This window comes from Bactrocera neohumeralis, chromosome 6, assembly GCF_024586455.1.
Source record: "Bactrocera neohumeralis isolate Rockhampton chromosome 6, APGP_CSIRO_Bneo_wtdbg2-racon-allhic-juicebox.fasta_v2, whole genome shotgun sequence".
Taxonomy (NCBI): Eukaryota; Metazoa; Arthropoda; class Insecta; order Diptera; family Tephritidae; genus Bactrocera; species Bactrocera neohumeralis.
Window position 1 is genome coordinate 60,986,875 of NC_065923.1, and position 26,285 is coordinate 61,013,159.

The 26,285-nt window shown below is 33.8% G+C and overlaps 3 protein-coding genes and 1 long non-coding RNA gene across 5 annotated transcripts; 1 reads left to right on the forward strand and 3 right to left on the reverse strand.

Annotated features, from left to right (window-relative positions):
* Positions 1-124: 124 nt before the first annotated feature.
* LOC126763234 (BET1 homolog) lies at positions 125-832 on the forward strand. Its single transcript, XM_050480548.1, has one exon. It carries the CDS (start codon positions 443-445, stop codon positions 788-790), a length of 348 nt encoding a protein of 115 aa, XP_050336505.1. The 5' UTR covers positions 125-442; the 3' UTR covers positions 791-832.
* A 376-nt stretch (positions 833-1,208) lies between these two features.
* On the reverse strand, positions 1,209-2,412 carry LOC126763226 (protein max). The gene is made up of 5 exons (XM_050480537.1): positions 2,161-2,412; positions 1,985-2,050; positions 1,661-1,768; positions 1,473-1,596; positions 1,209-1,404 (listed from the first exon to the last, which is right to left on the reverse strand). Exons 1-5 carry the CDS (start codon positions 2,203-2,205, stop codon positions 1,244-1,246), a joined length of 504 nt encoding a protein of 167 aa, XP_050336494.1. The 5' UTR covers positions 2,206-2,412; the 3' UTR covers positions 1,209-1,243.
* A 2,224-nt stretch (positions 2,413-4,636) lies between these two features.
* On the reverse strand, positions 4,637-5,641 carry LOC126763244 (uncharacterized). Of its 2 annotated transcripts, XR_007667589.1 has the most exons (4): positions 5,540-5,641; positions 5,406-5,474; positions 5,286-5,317; positions 4,637-5,231 (listed from the first exon to the last, which is right to left on the reverse strand). It is a non-coding gene; the product is annotated as an uncharacterized LOC126763244 (long non-coding RNA). The 2 variants fall into 2 exon arrangements; XR_007667588.1 differs by having other exon boundaries at positions 5,406-5,641.
* A 986-nt stretch (positions 5,642-6,627) lies between these two features.
* LOC126762818 (uncharacterized) lies at positions 6,628-7,810 on the reverse strand. The gene is made up of 6 exons (XM_050479861.1): positions 7,802-7,810; positions 7,479-7,503; positions 7,365-7,415; positions 7,232-7,299; positions 6,953-7,165; positions 6,628-6,888 (listed from the first exon to the last, which is right to left on the reverse strand). The coding sequence occupies exons 1-6, from the start codon at positions 7,808-7,810 to the stop codon at positions 6,742-6,744; spliced, it is 513 nt and encodes a 170-aa protein (XP_050335818.1). The 3' UTR covers positions 6,628-6,741.
* Between the last annotated feature and the right edge of the window lie 18,475 nt (positions 7,811-26,285).

The window sequence follows — 26,285 nt, forward strand, 5'->3', positions numbered from 1 at the left end:
GCCGCGCAACTAAAATATAATGTTAGATTTTTATAAATGCGTTCGTATTGTTTAAGAATATACTTTAATTGTTTTTATTTAGAGTATTGTTGTTTCTTTAATTTGGTGGAATTGATTGTGAACTCAGTCATACCATTCATTCACAGTTACATGTTATTAAATTCCAGCAATAAGATATAATTACTTGCAGGAAAACAAATGAATGTGTAACTAAAAACATAGTAGTTATTAAAACGCTCAGTGAATTCATTAACAAAGGAAAAAGGAGGTGATAAAGTCACAACAACAAAATTCAAATACCTACTCCTGTAGAATCTACATTCCACTCAACTGACGTGTCAAAACAACTTGCATTAAAGTAACAAATTTATAATTTCACAATATAATTTAATAGCCGTATTGCATTGATTCCAATACAAACCTGGCGCATTCCGGCAACAGTATGCGACGCAATAATTATCCGTATCAACCCCTTAACCAAACGGCAGGTCAAAGTGCTTTACCACACGACGCGCTAGAAGAGGAGAACGAACGCGCTGCTGAGGAACTAAAACATAAAATAGGTGCACTTAAGTCATTAACTATAGATATTGGCAACGAAGTTCGCTATCAGGACAAGTTGTTACGTGGTATCGATGATGACATGGATAGAACGGGTGGATTTCTCGGTAATACAATGGCACGAGTGGTACGCTTAGGGAAGCACAGTGGTGGCCGTCATATGTGCTATATGTTTCTTTTTGTATTGTTTGTATTTTTAATATTATACGTTGTCATTAAAATTAAGTGAACCGATTGCTTTAATTAAATTATAATGAAAGGTTTAGCTGAATTATTACTTGAAACGAATGTGAAACTTTCGACGTGTTGTGAGCTACCTAAATGCAGCCATACTTGTTGGGACTGTTAAAAAAAGAGCTATTAACAACTGCGATTACTATGTATAATAGAATAAACTATTTTTGTAAACATAAAAAATATATATTTGTTAGATTTTTAAATGTAAATAAAATCTAAAAGAGCATAAACCTACAAACTAGTTATAAGTATTGTAAAAGAATTTATGTACCATCATCATTACACTGCACGATTTCTTAGCTTAATTGATTCGTCTCTCATAATTGAGGGGATTGTTCTTATAATTAAAAAAGTGGTGAGCCACATACAAAATATTTGGACGCCATTTGCGCTACATATAGTATAGTTCATGGTAGCAACATTGGAGACAGTCGTTTGACATTATCTATGTTTGATAGGATGTCTTCATCTTTTTGCTGCGACGACTGAAATCTTGTTCATCGCCATCCGAGCTATCTGCCGCTGAAGCTTGATACTCTTGATTCAGTTGTTGATACTCGTTGGGGTCTATCACATAGCCTTTCTTTGCCTCTTCCAACATGCGTACTGAAAAACCCGAAAATGTGTTTGATCCACTTTAATTTAAAGAAATTACAGCGGAAACCCGTACTTACTTTGCTGCTCCAAAATTGCATTTTGCTTCTTAATATCTTCTACGTCTTTTTGATTTGCTTGTATCTTTCGTCTCATTACTTGGATGCATTCCGTCGTTTTCTTTAGTATTTGTGCACGACTGGCCTGAAGTGGAAGTTCCGAGACACAATCAATTACACCATGTTTTGAAAAATTTCACTATCATTACCTTTTCACCCTTAAGTGTTGGCACTGCTTCACGTAAACTGGTAAAACTCTCCTTTATATGGTCACGTCTTTTTCTTTCCAAAGCATTGTGATGTGCACGTTTCTCAGCCTTAAAATGTAAAAACAATTTATGATTTCGTAAATAATTCTTATACGAATTCAAGTCTGCGACGGCGTAAATAAACAACCGAAACGGAGGAAAAAACCACCACCACCCAACCCAAATTAATAGAATGATTGGTGTAAATATTTGTTGGTGTGCGTAAGCATGTGCCAGCAGCACGCGCTCGCCAACACACACGGCCACAAACAGACAAACACTCACCTGCGTAAAATTTTGTGTATTTGCATGCCTTGATGACTGTGCACCCGTATCAGAATCGTTATCATCCTATGAGTGAAAAAATAAACGGTGAAAAGTATGAAAAAATAACATTTGAAATTATTGTTTTGATTAGCGATTGTTATTGTTGCTATTTGTTGTGGCAATTGATTCCTTACATCACTTTCAATGTCAATATCCCTTTCTTCGTCGCTCATTATCATCAATGCGAGGCCAGAACTTGGCTGTTAAACTCGATTAAAAAACGTTATTATGTTACGTTGCGCAAGACACGATTTTCAACAATATATTTTATATTACTCTTGCAAATATATCACAATTATTGATACGCACTTAAATCTGGGCCTCAAATTTTCATGCAAAAGCAAATGCGACACTCAAACAAACGAAAAACGTGCATGACACAAAAGGAAAAATTAATCCGAATGATAAGAAAAGAAGAATACTAAATGTTTATTAAAAAGAGTTGCCAAGTTAGTGAGATTGAGCATTTTCTTATTTATAAAGTAAGCCTTGACAGACGGCAGCGTTAATCCGGGTTAACTGCACACTTAATCAATCCAAATTTTGTAGGTGACAGACGGCAGCTATGCGAATTTGAAACTCTTTTAAACAGCTGATTGTAATTTTTATAATATTTTCAATGAAAATGGCACAGTTCCGATTTCTTTGGCGCCACGATCTGAAGGTAACGTTGGGAAGAGGAAGTCCTCCTCATTAAAAAATGCGGTTATAGGTACCGCAAACGCTTAGTTTACGAGGTATTCGACTTTAAAGTTCGAAAATTCCCAAAATTCGAACATTTCAACAAGCTATTTCACTACATTTAATACATTTTATGCACATTTTCCCTTCTCATTCATTTAATTAAACTGTAAGCATTTAAACAAATTCTCAATTTACACTTTTTGCAGGTTTTATAAGTAAGAAATTTATATTTTTAAAATTACTTTTTACACTCGTAATGAGCATCATTTATGTGCTAAAAATTATAAGAAAATGGAGCGCTGCGATATAATAATAAGCAAATACAAGAATGTTAGAAACTTTCTTTCTTTATCATTCTTGAAGCAAATATGAGCAATTCGCTGAAATTTCTCTTTTTCGCTATAATTCTTCTTTCTTTCTTTAGCAATCTCAGTTTTAATAAAAACAAGTGTCTATAAATTATATTTCAAATTAAAATGAGGATAAGCAATCCTTCCATGCATATGGATATTTTCTTATCTAAATTTAATAAACAACTAAGTAATATTAAATAATAATATTATGTAATAAAATACATAGATTTTTAAAGGAGTACTACGCAAAAGTACCTATTTGGATTTTTGCCGTGGAAACGTGTCAGCTGATTGCTCTCTCACAACGCAGGGTTGCCAATATCGATACACTGTAGTAATTATCAACTTTTATAATTCAATCTGTTCAATATGTTTGAAATTTTCATAAAATAACTCAAATTCAGAGTCGAATGCTATTATTTATAAATATATAAACTATTTTTGATAGTTTGTTTTCAGTTTTGGTATTTTATATTGTAAAAAATTGTAATTGAAAACAAAGATGTTCTCAAAACTATATGCGCATTGAGCAATGGCAACATTGTTCAAATGTAAACAAACAAAGATGGCTGATTTCTGCGACATTTTGCTCGATAAGGAAGGAAAAGGAAGGAAGGGAGTAGCGTTTTTGAATGTTTCTGCTATAACACATTTTGCTCGGTAAGGAAGGAAAAGGAAGGAAGGGAGTAGCGTTTTTGAATGTTTCTGCTAAAAAAAATTTTTTGCCTAACATGATTATCAAGGGTCTGACTCGTGGTGTGTAGAAATGTACATTTGATGAAAAGAGAATTGAAATTTTCCCGTTATTTTCAGCTAATAATGTAAACAAAAAACATTGTTGCAGTTGAGTGCATTATCTACTGCAGATCAGTTGTGTAACTATCCATATTTTTTGTACGCATTAATATTAAATCGTAGTATTTTATTTTTTGTATATTTGTAAAACAAACATGTTAGTTTGTGACTTGTTAAGTGCAAGTTGTGTGCGAACAGTTGGAAGCGAATTTCGTTGCGCTAATTGATACGTCAAGGGGTTAAATGGGACTTACCAACTCCTGAATTAATTCCGATTAATGCAGATAATCCGGATTAACGTTGCCGTCAGTCAATGCTGTTAGATTGAGGTTGTGTTTATAATTTATTAAAATAATCTGGACAAAAAAGTTTAGGTATAAATACCAAGATGTCAATATTGAATTCTAATAAAATACCGACAGTATGTTATTACAATTTCTTTTAAATAGTGTCGCAGGCACGATTCCGATTACTTTGGCGGAGGGGTAAAAAACCGAATTTCCGTATAAATGAATAGATAGGAATATCCAAAAATAATGTAAAAATTTCTTATATTTTTTAAAAAATTCACGATTAAAAGTTCAAAAATTTGCTCTAAGAAAACATGTTATTTCTCTATGTTTCACAAAATTTTTTCACATTTTTTACTTTGTATATTTAAATACACACTCTAAGCTTTGAAATAAGCTTACATTTCACTTTTATTTTGCTATATTTTACCTAAATTTATTAATTTAAAAATCACTTAGCACACCCATCGTTGAAAAGGCTACCCTGCAAGACGGGTAGCTGTTAGCAAACGTGTAAGCGGCTTGTTATTGTTCACTTTTGCATTCGTTAAAATATTTGTTACTTTTGTTCAGAGAGTGGGAAAAAAGTAACACATAGCTATTTGATGTTCAATGGTTATCTCGCTTTAACCAATGGCAAATATCGCATGCTGCCTTGTTCTAACAGAATACATGCATTTGTTAGCAAATCTCTTCACAGTATGTTACGGGTAACAAATTCTTTTGTTAGCGCATTGCTTACCTATGTGTTATGGTTAACAAAAAGTATTTGTTACCCGAATATCTGTTAGTGTTATTATTTTCGTTATCAGTTTGTTACCTATAACATATAAGCATGTTAGCAAGAACAAGCAGTAACAAGATTATCTGTTACCCATTTGCTACTTCTAGCAAATTCATTTCTTTTAAATAAAATTCAGTTTTTTTATTATTTCGCTTTATTTAATAATAACATCAAAATAAAGAAATATTTACTTAAACTAATAGCGAGCTCCATGTAATGCTCGTCCTCCAAGTCACCGGTGATGCGGCTAATTGAATGGTGCGTCTTTGTTATACGCATCCAAACGCTCCAAATGATTTCTGTAATATTAAAAATTTTAATTACACACACGACATTTAATTCACAATGCTTACCTTTTTCTCGTTGTTAATCTTTTTTGTTTACTCTATATAAAAGAAATTAATAACATATATAGTATAAATGTATATAAGAAATTAATTATAAAATATCAAATAATGAAATAACGAACTTACCTCTGTAAAAACCAAAATAAACTGCGCTTTTCGTTTTCTTCTTCTTGAAAAATTGGGCATTCGTCTCTCCTATTCTAGCAAGTTAATATTACAATATGTTTAGAATGTCGATAGTTTTTCTCTATCTTACTTACGTATTTTCCCATTCAATTGGAAATTCCAGAAAATGTAACAGTGTTAGTGAACAGCTGAAAATGTTTCAATGTGTTTGTGCAATCTGTTACCTCCGTCTTGCAGGGTAGATTGTTTACAATTATGAGGAAAACGAGCCTTGCCACATCTTAAACAGTAAACATGTAGGATTTTTAACAATTTTTCTTTGTTTGTTTTATCGCGTGATTATTTTTTCTATATTAACCGATTAACGAATACCCGGGGTGACTGAAGTACTTTCGCGTAGTACTCCTTTCTGCGTTAAAAATAAAAAAATATATTGACTTTTTGTTATAAAGTGGTGAAAGTGGTTATATTCTTTGGTTATTATGCACTCATATTCAAACAAAATTTAAGTTTTCGTTATAAAATTGATAAATTTTGATTATTATTTCTGTCAGCGATTTCCATTTATTTTTTATGATACATTGCCCTGCAAGACGGGTAGTTGTTAGCAAACGTGTAAACGAGTTGTTATTGTTCACTTTTGCATTCGTTAAAATATTTGTTACTTTTGTTCAGAGAGTGGGAAAAAAGTAACACATAGCTATTTAATGTTCAATGGTTATCTCGCTCTAACCAATGGCAAATATCGCATGCTGCCTTGTTCTAACAGAATACATACATTTGTTAGCAAATCTCTTCACAGTATGTTACGGGTAACAAATTCTTTCGTTAGCGCAAAGCTTACCTATGTGTTATTGATAACAAAAAGTATTTGTTACCCGAATATCTGTTAGTGTTATTATTTTGGTTATCAGTTTGTTACCTTTAACATGTAATCATGTTAGCAGGAACAAGCATTTCTGTTACCCATTTGTTACTTCTAGCAAATTCAATTATTTTAAATAAAAGTCATTTTTTTAATTATTTTGCATTATTTAATAATAAAATCAAAATCAGATATTAATTAAATTAATAATATGCCTATTATTATTGCATTCGGCAGAAAAATTATATACAAGTTATTTGAGTATAAAAATTATAATTGTAAAAATTCATATTTTTAAAAGTAAAATTAGACACTTCAACTTAGAACTAATATATACAACAACTTAAAACTAATATGTACAACTTAAAACTAATATTTACAACTTAAAACTAATATATATAAGTAATAATAATAAAACTTATATTAGTTTAGCCCTTAGTTTATGTTTCTTCTGTTTAAAACGATTGTGGCTTAAGGCCACAAATCTCCGGAGCTCCCCACATATACTGCTTTTATCCTTGTCAGGAAATAATGGTACATTACATCGTCTGAAAACAAACCACGAAGTACGCCGTCCACACTGCCTTTTGCGCCCTTTGATTTCAATATTAGCCGCATCTGTAAAAAAAAATTACAGTAAATTATATTACAATCGCATAATATTTAAAAACGAAATATTTACCATAGCATCCGTGCTTTCCTTTTGGGAAAGTTTGTCTTCCACGAAGCGCACGTGCTCTTCCGATGACATGGGCAGTTTCGAAGCGAGCTCCACGTAATGCTCGTCCTCCAAATCACCGGTGATGCGGCTAATTGAATGGTGCGTCTTTGCCGCTATGACGCGGCATTCGCGCAATAATTTACTTTGCGCCTGCACCTCGGCCTTCACTGGCATCTAGAAAATTAAAATATAAAAATTAGCTTCTGTTTTAATTTGGTACTGTAATACTGCGTTACTTACTTTGTCTGTTAGGGACTTCTCAATGGCAGTGAGACGGGTCTCAATAGCATTCAGCTTCTGGATTATATCTGAAAAACATAAATGTATTTTTATAAAACAAATACTAATATATTTATATATTAATACATTATACCTGCATGGCCGCCAGACGATGGTGACGGTACCACAATTTCTGATGGTTCTGCTGGAGGAGCGCAAAGAGGTTTGAAAAGGTTTTCTTATTCATTATTTAAAACTAAAACTTAACTGATTGATAGGATCCACGTCGAAAACTAAAAAAAAAAAAAAATATTATATAATTATTATATAAAATTAAAAATATTAAGTGGTCGTTTAATTAAAAAATACAATATAGCAACAAATATTACTTTGATAAAGATTTTTGATTTGTAAATACTTACAAATAGTATATTACAGGAGGAAAATATAGTTGAGAAGTGTCTTTTTAAAAGAGAATATCTATTTCTTAATTAATTTTTGTAAAATAAGAAAACATTATAAGGGAAATATTTACTGATTTACCGAAAAATAGTATTTCTGTTTAGGACACATAATTTAACCCTTTTTTACTTGCGACATATCTTTTTGAGATCAACATCCAAGTAAAGAAGTTGTGTATTTCAGCACTAAAGAAAAGACTATATAAATAGTTTAAAAAAATTAAAATGTAAATATCCTTTTTTGAAAAGACACTCCTCATTTGCTTGAAGCTTGAAAAAGTTTAATTTTAATTTAATTTTTAAAATCCTGCTTAGGAGCAGAAATGCGTATATGTATGTTTATGATGAAACACTAATGTTGTTTTTATTTTAAACAATTTTAGATATTCTGCATGCGAACAGATATCTTGGACGAACAAATGAACATTTTTAATTATGGAGGAGGTTATCCAGTTCAAGAATTTAAATATTCGAGATATTTGCGTTTAAAGGTGGGTTTCCAGCTCTCAAAAAAAGCAAAAACTTCATATAAAAAAACGCTTATGAAATGATCAAGAAGTTTTCTGGTGTAAATTAATTTTACACTTACATATATTTCGCTTTTTATGTTCACTAGCACTTCACTAATTCTGAAAAACCTCCTCAATCCGACAATACCCATTTTATTCCCGAAATCGTGGGACGGTATTCTAAAGTCGGCACAATTATAATTGTAACCGCACAACTCGTTTCAATTTAGATTTTAAATTTTTTACATTTACACATGTATGTATGTATATACATACATATATATGTAGATATAAAGTACAAATTACATATTTCACAAAAATGCATAATCTATAGCAACTATTTGAAATAAATATGCGCTATTCAGCTTTACTAATTTAAAACTTACTCTCTTATTTGTTTGTTGTACCCAATATACTTGAATCCTCCAAATGTTTTCTGTAACATTAAAATTTTTAATTATACACACAACATTCAATTCACAATGCTTACCTTTTTCTCCTAGTTAAGCCTTTTAGTTTCTCTATACAAAAGAAATTAATAATATACATATGTATATATAAATAATATAAATTAATTATAAAGTATCAAATTATCAAGTAACGAACTTACCTCTTTAAAATCCAAAATAAACTGCGCTTTTCGTTTTCTTCTTCTTGAAAAATTGGGCATTCGTCTCTCCTATTCTAGCAAGTTAATATTACAATATGTTTAGAATGTCGATAGTTTTTCTCTATCTTACTTACGTATTCTCCCATTCAATTGAAAATTCCAGAAAATGTAACAGTGTTAGTGAACAGCTGAAAATGTTTCAATGTGTTTGTGCAATCTGTTACCTCCGTCTTGCAGGGTGGTTTGTATATTAGGTGATGATATATATATTATTATATTTAAAATCTGAGTTTTGGATATAAAGTGGTTATATTTTACGGTTATCATGCACTCATATTGAAACAAAATTTGAGTTTTCGTACTGTACTGTAACCTTACACTTTATTACGTAACATTATTATATAATATTACTAATGCATGTATATAATATTACTTATTTGCTTAATAAATTTAAAAAAGAAAATATCCATTTGCATGAATAGAGGAATTTTTGCGAAAAAGAGGAATTTCAGCGAATTGCCTTGTCATCACATGGCAGCGCTGCGTTTCTTCGTAATTTTCGGTAAACAAATGAGGTTCAAACGAGTGTCAAATGTAATTTTTAAAATAAAGATTTTTTAAATAAAAAACCTGCTAAAAGTGTAAAATGTGGATTTATTTAAAAGATTATAGTGTAATTTAATTAATTTGAAGAGAAAAATGTGAATAAAGTGGGTTTAACGTGGTGAAATAGCTTCTTGAAATGTTCGAATTTTGCGAATTTTTGAACTTTAAGGTCGAATATCTCGTAAACTAAGCGTTTGCGGTACATAAAACCCTATGTATTTTTTAATCAGGAGGACCTCCTCTTTCCAACGGTACCTTCAAATCGCGGCGCCAAAGAAATCGGAATTGTGCCGTGTCGCAAAATAAGCTTGAAATAATAAATGTCTTAAATTATAACAACAAATTTGATTTATTTGGTGACTTGTCTCTGCTTATTGACAATAATTTACTTCATCAACTCACAATAGAAGCACAAACAAATTATGGACAAATAAGCGATATCATCCACCAAATGTACAAATTATAAATTTATAGTTGAAGTGCAAGCTATAAAAACTAAAGAGACATTCGAATTATGGTTCATATGCCTTCGTCAATTTTTTCGATTACATTCATAAAGCAATATCGCATATGTGAAAAAATAAGGTCATGGTTAAGTGAATTATTTTATAGCAACGACGTATTTAAAACATACTTGCAGGTTCGACTGCGAACATTTGAATTCGTGAATGTATGCAAATATGTATGGTTCACAATTTTAACGTTTTGCCGTCGGCAATTCAATATTGACATGTAAACATAATTATGATATGAGTATAGTTTTGTATGAATGCATGCATAGTAATATTTATAGTCAATTTGCACTTGCATATTTAATAATTTTCTTTGATTTTTACATAATATACTATTCTAATAAATATTTTTATATTATATTTCCTACTAATAGAAATTAAATTTATCACAACAATATATACATATGTATGTATGTATGTATGCATGTATGTACATCTTCTATCATATTAATCTTATGTCTCTGCACATGCTCATATCATAATCTTATTATATATACGCATGTGCGCATTCAGAAATTCAAATCATGATTTTATCACTTATCAATATAATGTATTACATGCGCGCGCATTGATCTGCATGTTCATACATTCATATATACTTACATATATGTATGTACATATATTTGCATACACTTCCGAACAAATAATGCACAAGCATACAAACATACATATGCGTACACATGTGAATATGTCACCAACACAAAAATTGAAGCATTGTTCTACAAAAACAACAATTGTCTAAATAGCAAAAGCACCACAAGTCAATATGGCAGCCGAATTGGCGAAGCTCAAATGTAGTAAATTTTACAACAAAAAAGATTTCATTCATAAACGCAGGCGCAAATTCCACAAGCGACCTCGCTTCATTCATAAAAACAGACGCCGTAACATCTCCCCGAGCATGCCTTTGCCTACAAGCGTCTTTTCGCGACGATGGCAAAAGCTAAAAATCATAAATTGAACAACTTTCTGATGATTCTTCACAGAAAGAAGTGACAAAAGTGGCAACATAGCCGTTGTCGATTTACAATATTTGTCTAAAATATTTTTCCGTGACTCGCAAAAATCTGCGTCGATATGTATGCACGCGCATACATCTTCATACATATTTACGCTGGTTTGTAGGCGACGCTGTTCGAGCAGCAAGGGAAGCGGTAACAATCGGCGATCGTTTGTTAGTTTCTTTCGGCACAGCTCGGATTTTCTACCAACAACACAATGTTGTGGCGCTTTACCGTCGCGTCAGTGTTTCGACACATAGAAGTACTGAACACAATGAGCGCGACCGACTGCAAACGAATATATTAGAATACACACGTTCTTAGGGACACAGTTATTGAGCCAGCTGCACAACTACATAACTGTGTCCATAAGAACGTGTGTATTTGACAGATGTCGCTTGCAGTCTGTCGTGCTCAATTTGTTCAGCACTTGACTCTTTGACAAAACGCAAGTTTCGGCCATTGGTTGACCGTGACAACGGAGATGCGAAAGAAGCGTGCGACACTTGTTACTATGAATGTATGTACATATGTATGTATATGGCTCGCATTTGCTTTCGTAAACATACAGACAAATGTGCCAAAGAAATAATATATGTATGTACAAACAATTGTATATGCCATAGAAATTCTATTGGTGCAAATATGGAAATGATAACGAAATAATGCGAATATGCATATTTCATGAAGGTCATCAATTTTCTTTGAAGAAATGAAGTTCATTTGACACATCTTCGCTTTGTAATAGACGAAATAAATATAACTTTTTTGAAATAATTAAAAAATTAAAAAATAAAATTAATTATTTTTTATCTAATTTTTTACGATTTTGTAAAAAACTAAAATTTTTACAATTTTTCTGAAAAAATGGTTCATATGATACAAGATCACGCATGTGTATGTGTCTCAGAGAATGCTTCTTTACATTCTTTGTGTGACTTTGCATATTTTTCTTCAAAGCATTTCTCTTTATTCATTCTCGCATGAATTCAGTCGTTTTACATATATTTCTGCCACTGCACGTACTCAATTCTGCTAAATAGCCAGAGCACGGCGAATTCCTTCAAATTCTATCAGCTCTGTTATTCTATCAGCTCTGTTAAAGCATGTCCCACATAATGCGTTTAAAGTAGCCAAGCAGAGGAAGAGGAAGACCTCCACTATGACTGACCAGAGAACATAAAACATATAAAATATATATAAAATATATATATAAAAAAATATATATTTTATGTTCTCTGGGTGAACCATTATCCCGCTGGGATGTTGCGAGAGTATACAAAAAAAATAGATTTAACATTTGCGCCTTTTCTATTCATTAACATTATTTGCCCCTGCAACATGTGCTGAATCTGTCGGTGCTGTTACCCCAGTAAGTAACATTGGATAAAGAGCTGCTTAACATTAGCTGAATACTTTTAGGAGCAAAGCGAGTTTCGCACTAATATTTTGACGCTGTCGATAGCGCGCGAAATTATTTAAAAATAGTTGACTGGGGATAGCGACAGACATTCACCTGCGTCTACAGCAGCACGGCTGGGCGACAGCACATGCGAGCATTTGGGCTTTGCCTTTGATGGAACCTATGTGATGGGACAGCCTCTGCCTAGACGTGCTTAGCTATAAATACAACGCTGGACAGGTATGATGGGCAGAAGGTAACGACGTAGCCTTTTCACGGTGTTAACTTGCATTAGGGAGCACGGCTAATAGTGGGGCGTTGAGCTAAAGCGGGTTAACGTCGTCAGCCGTGTGTAGATACATATGTAGCATATACGGGTGAAAGTGGTGCTTGCTTCGTGTGTTGAGCTTGATTCGTTCATGACGTCTATATTTTTTGGTGATGAGTTTCGTACCGAGTGTGTCCTTCAGTCACAGCGACTGCGACGGCGGTGTTAACGGCTTCGGCGATGGCAGAAGAGTGAAAGGTACAATTAGACAAGCAAGTAAATGGGACAAGGGAACATTCAAAACAAGAAAAATAAAGAAGTACAAAGCAAAAGGAAAGCGCAAATAAACAAATACTTTAAATACGGGCAAGTGTGGTGGTAATCGAGCAGACAAGCAGATTATTTTAGAGACCTAATATATATATATATATATATATACTATATATATATATATATGTATATACACGTATAATATAGAATAACTAGCGATAGATATATGCTTCCAAGTGGCCATAAAAACGACAAACAAACTGTAACGCCAACAGATAGTAAAACAGCTGCTGCCCGCACTTTGGTGACAATGACTATGCCGTACTAAAATAGCATTGCTTTGCGTGCGTGTTTGCCGCTTTTTTTCGTTCTGCCTCTTTGCTTGATTTTCCTAACCCGTTTATTCTTACGCCGACGGAAGGGCGTCCCTTAAGCACAGTATTATCCATAATTCTTGCGTACTTAGTACTTGCAATCTGGTGACACATATTTTCCCCACTATGGCTTTTCGACGTACCGTACCGTTATTAGCTTTGCCGCTTTAATGTACTTAAACATTTTGGACATTGGCTAAGTTATTTCAGCAAAATGATGGATGTGGAATACATTAGATCCATTATTTTTGCAATAAATTGAAGCTTTTATTTGGTATAGTTAGAATGATCCGATTTAGGAAAAAAGTGTAACGTTTTGTTCGACAACTTTTTGCATTTAGAAGAAAAATTCCAGGACTGAGCTGGTGGACGTCATTGTAGATGATTTCCTGTCAGTAACAACAAGCAAATAACAAAACATTCCTGACCATTTGCACCGCCTAATCTCGATTTGGTCACAATCGTACGAGACCCATTTTGCATCAACAGCAACAATTTGTTACAGAAATGGATCAATGTATTTGCTTTCAGCAGCGATTCGCAGATATTAATTTTTGGATAAAAATTCTTTGCTGAATAAACAAGTCTAATATGAGCGATTGTCTTCTGAAACAACTAAAATTATTAATTGGTACAAGCTTTTCCAAGAACACTAAAAGCTGTCAATTGGGAATGCCGCACCAAAAGTACCAGCACTTCAAAAACAGGTGAAAACTTTCAAAAAATTTTATAAGCTATAGAATTACCGTTACCACACAAAGTTATTTTCAGATGTTTTGGACAATATATGCATAATTACGTATTTCCTATTTCCAAAGTTCGTAAAATCTTTAAAAAGAGTAGTAGCATGAATAGCGCTCGGCTAAATGACCTTAATAAAACTTGTAATTTCCGCAAAAAATCTACAAACGAATCCTAGCCATATAGTTATTGCATTGTTGTACAAGGTCGTGGGGTCCATAAGAATTAATTATCTTGAATTTGTGATCAGTTTGCATGAAACAACAAGAAAAATCATCCCGAATTATGTGAAACCGCAGCCCAATCGAATGCATTAAATGGGATAACCTCCCTGCCACCTTTTCTTTTTCTAAAGCTAATTTGCGATCCGCTTCCGTGCGACTGCAAGATTCTTGCTCTTAAAAAAGTTCGTCTTGCCACAATATTACGGGTTCTTACAGGACATTGCCCAAAAGGCGTTCATGCGGTAAGTTTAGAAGTCTTGACAGATGCAAAGCTGTATGGAAGAGGGTAAGGTGAAAACGTCCACGCATTTCCTCTGCCATTGCCCAGCACTTGCAAGACTGAGAACGATACATCTCGCAAGTCGTACATAGCCGAAGCTGACATTGATTGTCTCAGCAAATTTGTGATAGGTTCTAAGCGCTTTGTCCATTTGTAAGAGCATTATGATCTATTACATATGAGTTTTTTAGTTTCAACAACGGACCAACGTTCTAAGATGTTCACGTGAGATCCCTGTCACGATCGACCTATTAACCTAACCTAAAAATATGCTCACAGAAATTTAATTTTGTGAAAAATGTTACGAACTTTTCAACGTGCCTCCCTGTGGTGCAGTGACAAAGTACTGCACTTACTTATATCCAGTGAGGTTTATGACTTTTACGTTCCAACCTACTTTTAATTTCAGGTTTGTTCGCAATGAATGTCTTATCCATCAGTTGACTATCAAAGTGAACTTTTTGGTCCTAACCTTGTTTTTTCGATGACGTAGGTTCCGGTTTAAAATACATGGAAAAAATTAAATAACTGCTGTTCTAATACGATCCAAATTTTGCACTCGTTATGCGGCCCGATTCCTGTTAAAGATTAACGCCTTTTTGATTGTAGGATCACTTATGATTATTTCGATTGTTTAATTTATTAAAGAATATAAAAAGTAATTTTTATTGTGTAGCAGAAAAAAATAATTTTCTCTTTAACATAATACATAGATTGCATAATGTGAGTTGTACTAAAACCATGCATAAATATGTATAATTGAAGTAATATTATTTACAGAATTAACGCCTTTCATTTCTCAAAGCATTCTCAAGTTCTTTATGCGCTTAGCTGCCTCAACATAATTTCATTTGTTGTAGCTCCTTGCACTATGCGGCATGGAAAAGCTTGTACGTGGCTTCGTTATTGTAATTTACACCAACTTGTTAAGTCCATAAATCTTTAAATATTGATTTTTAATGGAACTTCCGGTACAAACGCGCCGCTAATTCCTATTATGATGTTGCTGTTCTTCTTCTTCTTAGCTCTTCTCTGAATTTTGCTCCAGATGAGTCGGTATAATTTGTAATTCAGGTCATTTTAACGCCACTTTATTGTTGCCTCGTGGCGGAAAGCGGTAATCGTTGTTTTCAATTTAACAACTTTGCTGGTTTGGTTATTTTGCATTATGATTATCCAAAACGCTTGCTAAAATCTTGGTTTAATAATGGCATATCAAATTAAAATTTGACCAATACCTAAAATAGACTTTTATTGAAGCCGTAGAAAGTAGAAATAAAGTGTTTTTAAGGTATAGAAATTTTATATTAAAGAAACCATCAGGGCTTTATTAGTTATTTTACTTTCTAACATTTATAACCTTATAAGTCGGCAGGTGAGGGTGGAGTTATCTAAAATATCATTGCCATTCCTAAATGGTTGCCTTCGATGTACATTGGGTATTAATGGTGAATTTCTAGTTCAAGACAAGATAATCTCCAAGCGGCGACGTCTCATTACAGATAATACCTTTTTCATATTTGTTTCTGTTTCTGAATCTTTTGGTTATCAGTACTTATTCAGCGTAACGAAATAATGGCTGAATAAAGAACTGAATCGCAAAACCACTGAGAAGCTTAGTACATATGTACTATTACTAACCTTAACTTAACAATGCGGGAAAGCTTCTTCTGTTTGATAATTTTAGATTTTTTATAAATAGTTACTATTTATTTTCCCAAATAAGAGCTCATCTAACTTCATTGAAGGGCAGTGGTACATTGAAGCCCCTTACCGGAGAAATAAATGTAGAAGGCAAATGAAATCATACCCACAAAGTGCATATTAGAATCATAATAAATATTAGAACTACGGGCAGTGAACTGAAGCAGCACACAAATTTGTGAAATGATACCTTTTTATGTAAGCATGTTTGTGTACATTGTGTCAAAAAAGCAACCGGAAATTGTAATTAAACTCCCCGGGTAAATGACATTCCAAAAAAAAAAAATATTGTTTTGCTAAGTTGGTAGGACTGTTTTTAAGGGGGTATTCTCATGTAATCACTTCGAAAAATCGATGTTTTTTTATATTTTGACAGTAAAACCTATTGAAAATATGCCGTGAAAAATTCAGACTGAAATTCATAGCATTTGATAAGTTACAGCTCATAGTCGTCGACGTGTCGTAAGCGACTGTCTACCAGGCGCCATGACAAGTCTCGCATTTTTCTCGAATCATCATTTTCTGAAACTGTCATGGTCCTAAAAAAAAAGTATTCAACCGATTGCTTTAAAATTTGCATATGTTCTTCTACTCATTTATAGTTATCGTCCCTACCAGAATTGTTTATTTTCGAAAATATTTTCATATTTTTTTTAACGATTTTTAACGAAAAAAACGAGATTTTAGTGACTTTTTTTGAAGTTCGACATTTTTGTTTTTTTTTTTAATAAAATTGATTATATTTGGTAGGGACTATAGCCGCAGAACTACTGAATAATAATCCATTCGATTTTTTTATTTCAGACAACATGAACAGCCGCTATCACCATGACCAGTGGACTACTTTTTTTTTTTTGTTGGAGAGTACTTTGATTTAAAAAAAAAATATAACAAAAATGTAAAAAACGAAAAAATTTTTTTTTGTACATTTCAAAATACAAATAAAAATATATTAAAAAATTAAAGTGATTGAATTTTTTTGTCGCATAAAAAAAATTTTCCTAAAAAGTGGTAAAATGTATGCGTTCACATGAGAGTACCCCTTAATTACTAAGCTAAATATGAGCGCGATTTGTCAGCCAGTTTGTTTACAACAGCTGCTTCAGTCGGTACAGCTTAGTAGTGCGTTCCGATTTTTACAATGAATGAAAATATCGAACAAAGAAATTGTCTTAAATTTTGTATTTCTAACCGAATTTCTTGTGCGGAATCCTTGCGAGTATTGGAAAAGGCTTACGGTGATTCAGTTTTATCAAAAGCAGAAACCACGAGTGATATAATGCCTTCAAAGACCGTCGAGAGATCATTGAAGACATCGATCTTCGACCTCTTCAACCGATGAATATATTAAAAAAGTGAAGAATATGGTGCTTGAAAATCGTCAGGCAAATGTTAGAGAGATGACCAGAAAACTCGACATTGGGTATGAAAGCGTACTTGACCGACTCTTCCCGATAAAGCTGAATTTTTTTCAAAAATAGTGCCGTAAACTTCATTGTGCGAATTCCGATCCAATATTCATGGAGATCATTACATAACTAACGATAAGACATTCAAAAAAGTGCTTATGAAAAGTGTTACGAGGATTGGAAAAATCGTTGTCATAAAAGTATTACATCTGATGGAGATTACTTTGAAGGCAAAAAAAATATAAATTAATGAATAGTTAAATATTTTGCGTTTTATCTACAATTTCCGGCAACTTTTTTGTCACAATATATATAGAACATATACCTATATACGTATATACATATAGGTACAAGTAGATGTGCTATATGTGTATATAAAATCATAATATTATTTTTATTCAGCAAATCCTCCCTGCGTTCACCAATTGTACTTTCACTGAAAAGCGAACATCTTAAAAATTACAATTTGCATTCCCATGACACCAACTGTCCGCAAATGTCAGAACAGCAGCAACACGACGAGACAGTGGTTACAATAAAATTACTACAATGCCAACAGAATGAGAAATGCGGGAGTTATTTAAAAAAGAAGTGAAGAAATTATGCACATACAATAAGAAAGCGAAATCTTAGCAAAAGCAAAGCAAAGTAGCAGAAGATTAAAAAAAATGTCCGCACACAACTATAAATATACGAGGGCGGTTCGAGAAATAGTTGGCAAAAGAAAAAAGAAAATTTTGGAAAAAGTGTAATTTATTTTCCAACATATTTCCTTTTAAGCTCAATAAATGTTGACCCAGTGATGCTCCAAAATTTTTTAGCCCGTCCAAAAAACTTGTTTTCTGTAAGTGTGTAAAGTAGACTCCCACATTCGACCCAAATCTTTCAAAGAAAGCAATTCCAATCAGGATTGTGGCAATACAAGATGGTAGACTTACGTCACGTTATCTGCTGCATAAGCGAGTTTCGGGGCATCTGGGCGTGGCTCATCAGTAACCATGTGTGACCACGTTAAAACTCGTTAAACTATTTTTGACAATCGCCAACTAAGGATGAGACTCACTGTATACAACATCCATGCGATATTTGTTTCCCTGCTTCGATTTCTCTTCCAAAAACAACAATCGAATAACTGTGTTAATACCTTTATTATTTTTTTTTAATTTTTCAGCCTCGTTTCCGCATGCGGTCAAAACAAACTTGCGACTACTATTCTGCTGTTGACAGTAGCCATCTTCAAGAATTTATCACACGATTGCGAATCGCTCTGGCGCTTATAAGTAAGTACTTATCAAACCGTCTTCGCATAGTGGACAAAGGCTTCTTCATGCTTAGCCATGTCACTCAGCAAATCTCAGTGGAGAGAGCTGACAAGCAGAAAATGGAAAAAATATATTTTTGTCTGGCAAAGAAAAGAGAAAATAGAAACTCAACAATCTTTAAGAAATACCAACACGTTTTGTAACGTTTGTAGTTGCTGTTTTTCATCATTTACCATATTTGGCAGCTTTCGCAAGATCAGGAATAAAAACAAGCACATACACACATTATTGGCGTTATGGTACAAAACGCTGTCCACCGCTGGGGCAGATGAGCCTGCAACCTGTCCGCTAAGGCAACTAACTGTGAATTGCTGAGTGCCAACTTGGCGCAGCTGCCAAAACGAATATACATACTACATATGTATATACACACATACACTTAAGCTTGCTCGAAGCGAGCTGCCGTGCGCCCTTGACCTTTAATTCGATATACACACAAATACACTCAATGCCTTGCACACATATACAACATAGCTAGCTACAATATGAATGTATGCATTTTGTTGAAAGTTTAATGTTTTATGCTTACTTTGAGTTTTTGTTGATTTTTTGTTTGAACCTTTACCCAGCGCTTTTATAACCTTGTTTGTTTTGTTGTTTATGTTGGGCTTTGCTTTCAATGCGCCTTTTATGCATTTATTCTGTCTGCGCGTCAGGTTTCTATTTCTCTTCAATTTTTCACTTTTGCATTATTTTTTTGAGTGGATTTTCTCTATTTTTTTCCCCTTTTTAAGTGAAAAGTAAACATTCTCAAGTCTTACGTGCAGGGATTATGTTAATTTCCAATGCTTTTTGTGGATGCAAATTTTTTCACGTTATTATTACATTTTCCTTTCTGGTTTTTTGTGCGCAAATTTATTGTAAATTTGAGAGTCATGTTGTAAAAATTGCCCCACCGGGTGGTCTTGCATTGTTTGAACAGCTCTTAAAAACTAACGGTTAGGCATGCTCACCCTTAGTGAGATAAAGAAGGAGTGAGAGAAAAAGAAATGAAAGAAAGAGAGGGAGATAGGAAAAGAAAGAGCAGGTGAGAGGGATATACTCGTTACTTAATATCGGCTCATGCGGCTTTATTTCAGTATGGTAAATAATTTAACAAAAATTGAATCTCACGAAGTAGTGTACACGAACAAACTTCTGCGTTCAATAATACTCTCATACACTCTACCTACATAGTATGTATATATTTTTTTTGTTTTTATAGTAGGAGGAAGCATCGAAAGCCGAAGTGCGGAACTTTAATCCGCTAAACCTAACCTACTCCCAACTCAGGACTCTCCCACGGAACCACCGGCTAGGTATTACTTCGTGGGAGGAACAAGACATTTAAGTCTCCTCTATTGCGCGGACTGACGGACGCCTAGTCTGTTGAAAAGATCTCAGTTTGGTCATTATGAACGCTGACGCTTCGCTGACAGCTTTCCATTTATCAGTCGACTGACACATGAGTGTCGTCAAGTTATCGACCGTAAAACTATCACCGATTGTGGTTTTTAGCTGTTCCCTTGTATTCGAAAATCGAGGGCAATGAAATAAAACATGTTCAGAGTCTTCTATATACTCTGTACACGTCGGACAGTTCAGACTGATGTCATTGTGGAATCTGAAAAGGTAGCTTCTAAAGCATACATGTCCACTAAGTATTTGGGTCAGGTAGAAGTCTGGGGACTTAGATTGTCGTCTGTCTATCCACGAGTGGATGTCCGGTATAAGTCGATGGGTCCAGCGCCCTTTGGATGAGGAATTCCACCGCTCCTGCCACATTTTAGTACTCTTGTTTCTCTCCTCTGTCCTTACCGATACTGTTTTAGGCGTTGATAATTGATATAAACGCTCGAGTATGTATATATGGCGATATGTTTGTAGATAAATCCATAATTTAACACTTTACACTTTTTATTACTAAAGCACAGTAAGTTCTGTTCCTATCGATGTCACTTTTAGATAATGGGATGCCCAATTTATTCCAGTGTGAGAGCGCCTCAGAATAAGCGTTTTTTTATATCATTTTCCATTGTAGCCAATAAATGTTTTTAATAATCCCTCGTTTCCAATTGCTTAACGTCAAAACCTCCTGAACTCGATCAACAATCGAAGTCAAAAGTCGGTTGTTTTAATGTATCATGAAATCATAAAAAAAAAATATTAAAATTGTTTCATCATAATGTATAAGACTGTGGACTTCGATTTTTGAAAATTTGATAATTTTGTTTTAAATAAATAAAAAAAAATATTAAAAAAAATCGGCCCACTCCGGAATTAGCAAGGATAGTTGTCAAATTAATTGAAGTTTTTTTTTTGAGGAAAAAAAAAATGGCGAACTTCCCAAAAAAAATTACGATTTTGCTTAAAAAAACCGATTATTTTATATATGTAATTGATCGTGGTAAATTTTTTTCGTGTATTTTTTCGAAAAGTTTATTCAAAAACAAAAATTTAAAAAAAAAAGGTCCCCAAAAGTCAATTTCTACAAAAGTTATGGCTATTTGAAAATAAAAAAGCCATTTTTTTGAAAAATTCATAACTTTTTTGAAGTTGGAAACAAAATTTTGAAAAAATTCTGAAAAATGTTTTCCAAAGGGTCGAAAAGGATGTATAAGTTTCAGCAAAATCTAAAGGGGTCGGGTTCAAAAGTTGTCGATTTGGTAAGGAATACCCCATATATAAACTCTAATGAATAAAAGAAAAATCATATGTTGCACACAAGAGGCGATTTATTATTGATTACTGAAAATATTCATAAGCGCAATATACTTCCGTTTGGCGCACTGTCAAATAGCTTTGCTAACCAAAAAATAATAATCCTTTATTACAAAGAAACTTTCTGTTAGGCATGATTCTAGCTTTAACTTGTTTAATATCAACACAGATTGCTCCAAACGAAAATCTGACTTCAGAAACTTGAGAAGATAGGTCGTACCATGATCAGGTCGACCTTAAACTACAAACAATCTAGAAAGTTACTTGTACTTTAAAATGACATGTTTGAAAAAAACATGGTCCTTCATCTAGAAAACTGGTCTAGCATTTGAACTTGGCATATCTCCTTTCTTTAACGAAAAATAAGAAGTCAATATGACTAAAAATTCATATTGTTAAAAAAAAAAATGGTAAAATTCGATCTTGGCAAAGGCAGAACAATAGAGAATGTAGTGTAAAATTGTTTCCACCGCGTTTTCTCACAAACATTTCTACAACTGGCATCTGTAAGATTCCCAGCTTTACCGCGTGGACACCGATAAGATAATGGTCACTTAGAATCCCTATAACTGGTGAAATGCAGATATTATTAAAGGCGATCAGCTCACTAAAGTCACTCTTGTGAAACAGTTTGCCATCGATTTTTCTTCTGATTTCTGACATTGTACATTTACATTATGAATTACTGTTGACGGTTTTGCCGTGTTCAAGGTAGTTGATGAAAATTAATAGATGTATGTACTTTCATGTCTATCGATTAGGGATGGCGCCATATTTCGGTGTTTGCTATATATCGATGCGAAAATTCAGAGATATTATGTTTGAACATATAAAATCATATTTTGACAACATGACTCAAACCTCAACCAACAGTTTGCGCTCACTAACAGTAGTTTGCAGTATTACACAGGAGTAGGATTTATCTTGCTATTACCTCTACAATATATGCAGTAGTCAAAGCAACTTCAATCACCAGAAGTTAAAGAAATCATTTGTTGTTGTTTTTTTTATTTTGAAATTTTATTTCAGCAGTTGAGGAATTTCATTTGCAATCAATTAAAAGCAACGTTCAACAAAATTTTTCCATTAAATTTGCATTTGTAACTTCCCGCCATCCCACCTCTTTTGCCACTATTTCCGTTTTTATTTCGTTATACCAACATTACTCCATCGTCATTATCAAACTAAACTCATTCGCATTTTGAATGAGTTGAACGTGGGTGGACTTTTGGTTTTTGTTGTTTTTTGTGAGGAAAAATTGCATATCATACCACCCGAGCCATTGCCGTGCACGAGGCCACCGCTCCGCAGACCGTATTCGTGCTTACAATGTTAATCAATACAAAGCCATGCAAGATAAATAGTGGAAGTGATCCGCAAATGATAAACAACTGCATGTAGAAGGACAACGTATGCGTGTGCCCCCCCTCACACATCAATACATGCACCTAAACACACACCCATTGACATGCGCATATGTAAATGTAAATTTACGTATGTAAACATACACATACATACATGCGCACATATGCGCATATCTAAGTGCAAGTACAATTGCCAATCCCACAGTTGCATGCAAACGAACTCATTAAATCACTCAATCACTGCAACGTGCACCGAAGGAATGCCAGCCACTGTGTATAGAGAGCTTCTATGTTGAAGTGAGAGAGCGTGGACTGCGGTTGCAGCGGAATGCGGCTGGCCAAGCACTTTAGGAATGCAAATTCAAAACTGACAACGGAAAAAATACGCCATACGCATTCATACACATATACATACATATTAAGGTAAAAAAACTGCAACTACCACGGAAAATAATGCGAAAGAATCGTAAAATCAGTAGCTGTGCTTTGATGAAGAATTACGTGAAGTTCAAAAGTGAAGAAGACTTTACAAAAGGGTGTTATGGAGAGCTAGTATATGTATTTTGTGCCCTTTTATACAGTTACTAAACTAAAAGGTGAGAAATATGGCTCGGAAGTAATAATTAACTTTATTAAAAGTGGTTTATTCTATTTTTGACTTCATATTGAGATAATACAGTAAAGTTTAAATACTAATAAATAATAAATACTAATAAATAATTTTGAAACATTTTATTTTTTTAGTATTTTATCTTGTAGTTTTTATATCTTAAATATGTATTAATATACCAAGTGTCATGAAAGTTGTAATATCCCGTCGTGGAAGAACGTCGGAGACCTTGTAATGAATTTTCATATATAAATGATCAGCTTTGCGAATTGCCTCGATTTAGCTACATATGTCCGTATGTATATTATTGTCAAAAAAGTCTTGCGGTATTTTCGGTAGTTGGCGCTGAAAGCGCGTACTTATTTCGCGCGTTTTATTCGTCGCATCGGGTCATGCTATACCTTTTTGGAAAGCTCATTTCACGCGCTAACACGTATTTGATTGATTGTCGTTTCTTTTAAGTCGTTCGTGAGTTATAGCGTCGCAAACATGGAGCAAAATAAAGAGAAAATACGGCATATTTTACAGTACTACTACGATAAAGGCAAAAATGCATCTCAAGCCGCCAATAAAATTTGTGCAGTTTATGGACTCGATACAGTTTCCATTTCCACCGCACAACGATGGTTTCAACGTTTTCGTTCTGGTGTAGAGGTGGTCGAAGATGCGCCACGCTCCGGAAGGCCTGTCGTCGAAAATTGCGATAAAATCGCTGAATTGGTCGAAAGAGACCGGCATAGTAGCAGCCGTAGCATCGGTCAAGAGCTGGGCATGAGTCATCAAAAATTCATTTAAATTTCAATAAAAAAAAAAAATTCAATAAAAATACCGCAAGACTTTTTTGACAACCCATTATTATAGAACTGATTTTTCAAACGTCGTTTTCTCTTTCAGAACCTATTCACATCTCACCTCTTGTGTTGAAAACTTTTTTTATTTGACAAAGTATCTTCATGGAATTTGCATACGTTATTGTCCAAAAGGGTACAATGTTAGTTTAGACCTCTGTGGCAGCTATAATATTCAAACTGACTAATAAATTTCAAGATAAAGATCTTCAAACCCTTTTTTGCTGTCAGAAATGCACCTGTGATCAGTATTGCAGCTTAATTTTTCTTGTTTTTGGTTTAAATAAAATTTAGTTACGTAAGATCACAAAAATTATTTTGAATTAGATTTTGCAATGTACAGTTATATGCATTTTTGCGTACATTTCTCTTAAATGATACAATTTACAAGAATTACACGTTTGTATGATTTTTCACAACTCATCTCTTTTTGTTAGCTTTTGAATTCAAATGAGTGGATTTCGTCTGTTCATAAAACATGCTTAAGCTAGAGGGACCAGTTTGTTCGATATAAAAAATGTCATTAGTCTCAGCGACTAATCTCGGTCCTACTTTATACTTGTCGTTTTTTGAAGGGCCTTAGTAGTCATATGAGGAATGAAGTTAAATATGATTTTATTAGATCAATATTAATATATAAATTAGGCATAGGACACATATACAATAGAAACATGCTGAACTCTCGCAAGACCTATAGATCCCTAAATCAAGCGTTAGGAAGCAAGAGTAGAGCGGAATTCCAGTTAGTTGGCAATTCGTTCCAATAATCGGATATGCAGTTTTCAGGTAAACCGCTTAGTTTCAGCGCAATTTAAATATCTTTTATGGAACTGAGTCAGTTAATTTTTGTAAAATTTGTTTCATACTCCACAAAAATTGCTTACTGGCGAAAACTACATTTGGAAAATAAATCTCTCGACACTACAGCATTACACGCCTCTCAATACATCCCTCCTTTTTCTCACTTTGTGCATAAACTTGTATTAAGTGCATCTTGTGTTCGGGTAATGCATTCTCATAAAAAAAAAAAAAAAAACAAAAAAAGTCATTTTTATTGAGCACTATCTGTGGTGGAGTGGAAGAGTAGGCATAAAATTCAAAAAAAAAAAAGAAAGAAAAAGTAGTTGCTGACGTAGACGAAAATGTTTGGCAGCGCACGCATACACACACGTTAGCGGATGACCGCAGCAACCGAGGAGTCTCGGTGTACCAGCCAACCAACCAAACGAGCGGTCGAGCGTTGCAGTGATTGCTACTTCAAGGACTCGCAGACGCACTCAAATTTCCAGCATGCGAACAGCAACCCGCGTAATTCGTCAAACGGTTGTGTGCACTTTATTACAGATTCAGCGTCGAGTAGGCGTATTTAGATTGGCAAGTGCGACGTTTACGTACGCTATGTAGCGTTTTCAGTATTATGTGAACGTACTTTTTACACACTATAAAGCTCACTGTGGCAACAAACGTTATCAACACCAAGTACTCAATGAAGCCTATATTTTGCCACATATACATACATACCCAATACCGTAAACAATTTGCCCAGCCAAATCGGAGAATAGAAGTGAAAAAGTGAACAAAATTGCTGTTAAGCGCCACAAACGGAAAATCCTCGTATTTAGTGCATTGCGGCATTGGCGGGCTTTGACTGTTGCCAACGTTGTTTTCTGACTCTTCGGCAGGCGCGCTTTCCATGTTGCATAAAAGTCTGCGCTTAACGCAGAATTATCACCACCGCACAAACAAACATTTTCTTTTCCGATTACACTGACTAAACGATGCTATATTTTTGGTGTCTTTTTAAAAGTCCATTGTGGAAATGCGTGCGAGTACCTCATAATATGAGAGGATGTTTATGTT

Excerpts from the sequence above, each read along its gene's own strand:
- LOC126763234 (XM_050480548.1), top strand. The coding sequence starts at position 443 with ATGCGACGCAATAATTATCCGTATCAACCCCTTAACCAAACGGCAGGT.
- LOC126763226 (XM_050480537.1), bottom strand. The coding sequence starts at position 2,205 with ATGATAATGAGCGACGAAGAAAGGGATATTGACATTGAAAGTGAT. Across the intron at positions 2,051-2,160 it reads ATATTGACATTGAAAGTGAT|GATGATAACGATTCTGATAC; the intron begins GTAAGGAATCAA and ends TTTCACTCATAG. Across the intron at positions 1,405-1,472 it reads TGCAATTTTGGAGCAGCAAA|TACGCATGTTGGAAGAGGCA; the intron begins GTAAGTACGGGT and ends CGGGTTTTTCAG.
- LOC126762818 (XM_050479861.1), bottom strand. Across the intron at positions 7,300-7,364 it reads ATCGTCTGGCGGCCATGCAG|ATATAATCCAGAAGCTGAAT; the intron begins GTATAATGTATT and ends TATGTTTTTCAG. Across the intron at positions 6,889-6,952 it reads AGGAAAGCACGGATGCTATG|ATGCGGCTAATATTGAAATC; the intron begins GTAAATATTTCG and ends TTTTTTTTACAG.